At 39.8% G+C, this 3,406-nt stretch overlaps 1 protein-coding gene across 1 annotated transcript; it reads right to left on the bottom strand.

Moving 5' to 3' along the window:
- Nucleotides 1–806: 806 nt before the first annotated feature.
- mrps12 (mitochondrial ribosomal protein S12) lies at nt 807–2,870 on the bottom strand. The gene is made up of 3 exons (XM_037676681.1): nt 2,802–2,870; nt 1,534–1,581; nt 807–1,306 (listed from the first exon to the last, which is right to left on the bottom strand). The coding sequence occupies exons 2-3, from the start codon at nt 1,577–1,579 to the stop codon at nt 924–926; spliced, it is 429 nt and encodes a 142-aa protein (XP_037532609.1). The 5' UTR covers nt 1,580–1,581; nt 2,802–2,870; the 3' UTR covers nt 807–923.
- Between the last annotated feature and the right edge of the window lie 536 nt (nt 2,871–3,406).

Here is a 3,406-nt window from a genome sequence, read left to right as displayed (position 1 = left end):
CTGAAGCTCTCGACCTTTGACCTCTCCAAGTGGATTTAAACATGTTAAGTTCATGGACAAACCAACGCAGACGTGTTCCTGTTTTTAGTTTTCTACATCGCTTTATATTGTATCTGCTTTTGTTTCATTTCTTTTACATTTTGTTTTTATGATTGTATGTTAGGGTCTGTACGTGTGTTCTTTGTTTAAATCAGGTCTCTCTTGTAAACGTGTCCCTGAGGCCCAATGAGACCAAGATGTAGAAAGAAAGGTTGAATGAAAAAATGCAGAGAACTAATTTCATCATCGTCTGGGAACACACGATGACAACACAAAGCACTTCTTCTTTTCAAAGGTCATAGTTTACACATGAAACCAGGTTTAGGCTTTAAATCTTGACAGTGAACGTTTCTCAGCTCCATGGAGTTCTTGTTTAATCTGAACTCTGCTGAAAGTTCAGGCTGCTCTTTAATACACCGTGTGGTTTTACATTATTACTGTATATCTTAGATCTTTGTATACCGTTTTTTATACTTTATATTTTTGCTCTTTTCGGGTGTAACTGAGACGAGCACATCATTTCATTCTCATCTCATGTAGCACGTGATGAGAACAACGAAGAAGAACCTGGAATCTCAAAACCAACTCTTACATCAGAGTAAGTCTAAATCATTTCTCAACTTCTCATTTTTCATTAGTTTTCAGTGACATTTACTAAAACTGTTTTTTATGATTTAAAGTATTTTCAGTTTATTTCTGTGATTGTGATCTTTTAAAACACGTTTTGTTAAAAAAAGGACAAATTGGTGAATAAATCAGAACTCGTCTTTTTATAAACATTTTATTTACAGTAAGATATGATGTGGTCTCTTTTAACACACGCACGCACGCACGCACGCACGCACGCACGCACGCACACACACAGAGAGACTCCATCGCAGCAGCTACTGTTTCTTCTGCACCACATGAGCGCAGTCATATTTGCCTCTGACCACAGTCAGTTTGACCCCGGGGAGGTCCTGGGTCTTCCCGCCCTGAACCAGAATTATGTTGTGCTCCTGTAGGTTGTGTCCCTCCCCGGGGATGAACACGATCACTTCCTTGCCGTTGGACAGCCGCACCCGAGCACACTTCCTGTTGGCAGAGTTGGGCTTCTTGGGTTTCCTAATCATCGTCTTGAGGATGATGGCCTTGAGCTGAGGGCGGCCAAACATGGCACCCAAGGATGCTGGCCGCTGTCTGGGCTTCCCCTGGCGGTGCATCTGGTTGAGGGTAGCCATGGTCCTGGAGAGGAGGGGGCTTGACCAGGCGGAGGCGAGCTGGGATGCTGCAGAGAAGAAAAGGTTAACACAGGAAACGTGAGAATAGATTGTGTGTGTGAGCAGCTGCTGACCACAGATTAAAACTTAGTCGTCTGATTTTGGGTCGACACGCCTTGGGTTCATACTTTGGGTTTAAGTCTTTTTATTTCAAAATAAGGTCAGAGTTAAAATAATTTCTCCTGAAAAGGTTCAGGTAGATTAAGATTTTTGCACAGTTCAGTGTGGTACTCACCTTGGATGAGTGATGTCAGCGTTGGTCTCAGGCTCCAGAAGAACATTTCTAAAACAAAAAATAAAAAATATTCTATTTCAACTAATTTACTATCATCTTTTATAGCAGAAAAAAAAAAAAACATTTGCTGGCATAGCTTTAAATAAAAACACAAAAGTTAAACTTGGAATATTTTTGTAAAACAGACTCAGTTTAGTTTATTATTTGCAAAACTGCACTTTGTTTTCCCCCTCAGGAACCTGCTTCAGATGTTTAAACCTTCAAACCCTCCGTGTGGCTGAAAGTTGAAAATAAAATAAAATATTTACAGCGTCATCTTCTGCTCTGTGGTGTTGGAGCAGCAGACTCATGAACTCATGAAGAGCTGGTTCAGTTCTGGGAGTGGACCTGCAGTCTCTGAGCAGAGGACGCTGAGGAACCTGCTCCAGATCCTGAACGACACGTCACCCCCCCTGCAGGACACCCTGGACTCTTCCTGCAGAACCTTCAGTCACACTGAGACCACAGGAGCTCCACACAGCAACAGGAAGTCCTTCCAACTGTTAAACTCCGCCCCCTTTCTGCACAATCAAATTAATCCTGCACCAAAATAAACTTTCATGTTTCTGTCCGACCTGTTTAGAACTCGATTGTTGTTTTTTTATATTCTCTGTTATTTTTATATTGTGTGGTTCCTCGTGCATATCATAAACTGGCAGACAAACTGGTGGAGCCGGGGGTCACACACCCTCTGGACCAGACTCATGACGTCATACCAGTTTACTGTCGTCACATCAGATCATCTGTTTCTGTTAATAATGGCTTACAGTACTTCCATGATCTATTCACATCATGTTTTTTATTACCACGTTCAGCAGAAAAGGCATTTCAATAAATCATTTGGGGACCGAACACACCGAAAACAGAATATACGTAAATGCAGCTAAACGCACTTTCAGTTAGCCATAAGTAATTGTTGCAAAGTAAAAAAATAAATAAATAAATGCTTCAGTCATAATTTTCTATGCAGCTTGGCGTTTCTGTTCAGTGCCCTGATCGGACTTCTGTTGTGACTTGGTGCTATTTAAATACATTTAATTGAATTGGCGTTCGGTCCATAACGATGCTAACGTTAGCTGTTAGCCTCCAGGCTGAACACAAAACATATTTTTCTCAACTATACACTTGCTCAGAACATCCCGAATAAGCCTTCAAAATATATAAAAACAAATTCGATGAATAAAATCGTATTTACAATCCAGAATTACGTAATAATAATAATATTTTACCTAAAGCGTCAAGGACATCACATTTAAACGATGGGACTCAAAACCGGATATAGTTCAAAGGACATCCGGGTCAATTTCAAAACAAGATGCTTGTATTTTTTTCTCCCATAAATACTAAATTAACTACAGTCTAGTTTGATATCAGTAAAATTGGTGAATAATGTAGATTAACTGTCATTTAAACAACAAACAATTTTCAAGGATTCATGTGGTGGAACAAAATTATGTACACAGGGTCCCAGTTACATCCAACAAAAGTATTAAAATCAGAATCAGAATAAACTTTATTGGAATTGCACCGAGGTACAACGCGAATATGTACGTACAGTCGTCCGGAAAATGTAAAAGAAAAACAGTAATAAGATCTAAAATATGAACTAAGAAAAATGCCAATAAAAATACACTAAGCACTAGTAGAATAAAAACAATATACCGAACAGCAGCACGAACATGAGTCTGTGTGAGCAGATGAGCACAAATGAACACAGCAACATGGAACAGATCAGCAGCAACATGAAGAAACAGATCAGCAGCAACATGATGAAACAGATCAGCAGCAACATGATGAAACGGATCAGCAGGAACATGATGAAACAGATCAGCAG

This window comes from Nematolebias whitei, chromosome 5 (assembly GCF_014905685.2).
Source record: "Nematolebias whitei isolate Nwh7 chromosome 5, NemWhi1, whole genome shotgun sequence".
Classification (NCBI taxonomy): Eukaryota; Metazoa; Chordata; class Actinopteri; order Cyprinodontiformes; family Rivulidae; genus Nematolebias; species Nematolebias whitei.
This window is presented reverse-complemented; position numbering and strand designations above follow the sequence as displayed.

What these genes read in the sequence shown, in the direction of transcription:
- mrps12 (XM_037676681.1), bottom strand. Translation starts at nt 1,579, where the DNA reads ATGTTCTTCTGGAGCCTGAGACCAACGCTGACATCACTCATCCAAG. An exon ending in GCTGACATCACTCATCCAAG is followed by an intron (nt 1,307 to 1,533) that starts GTGAGTACCACA and finishes TCTTCTCTGCAG; the next exon opens with CATCCCAGCTCGCCTCCGCC.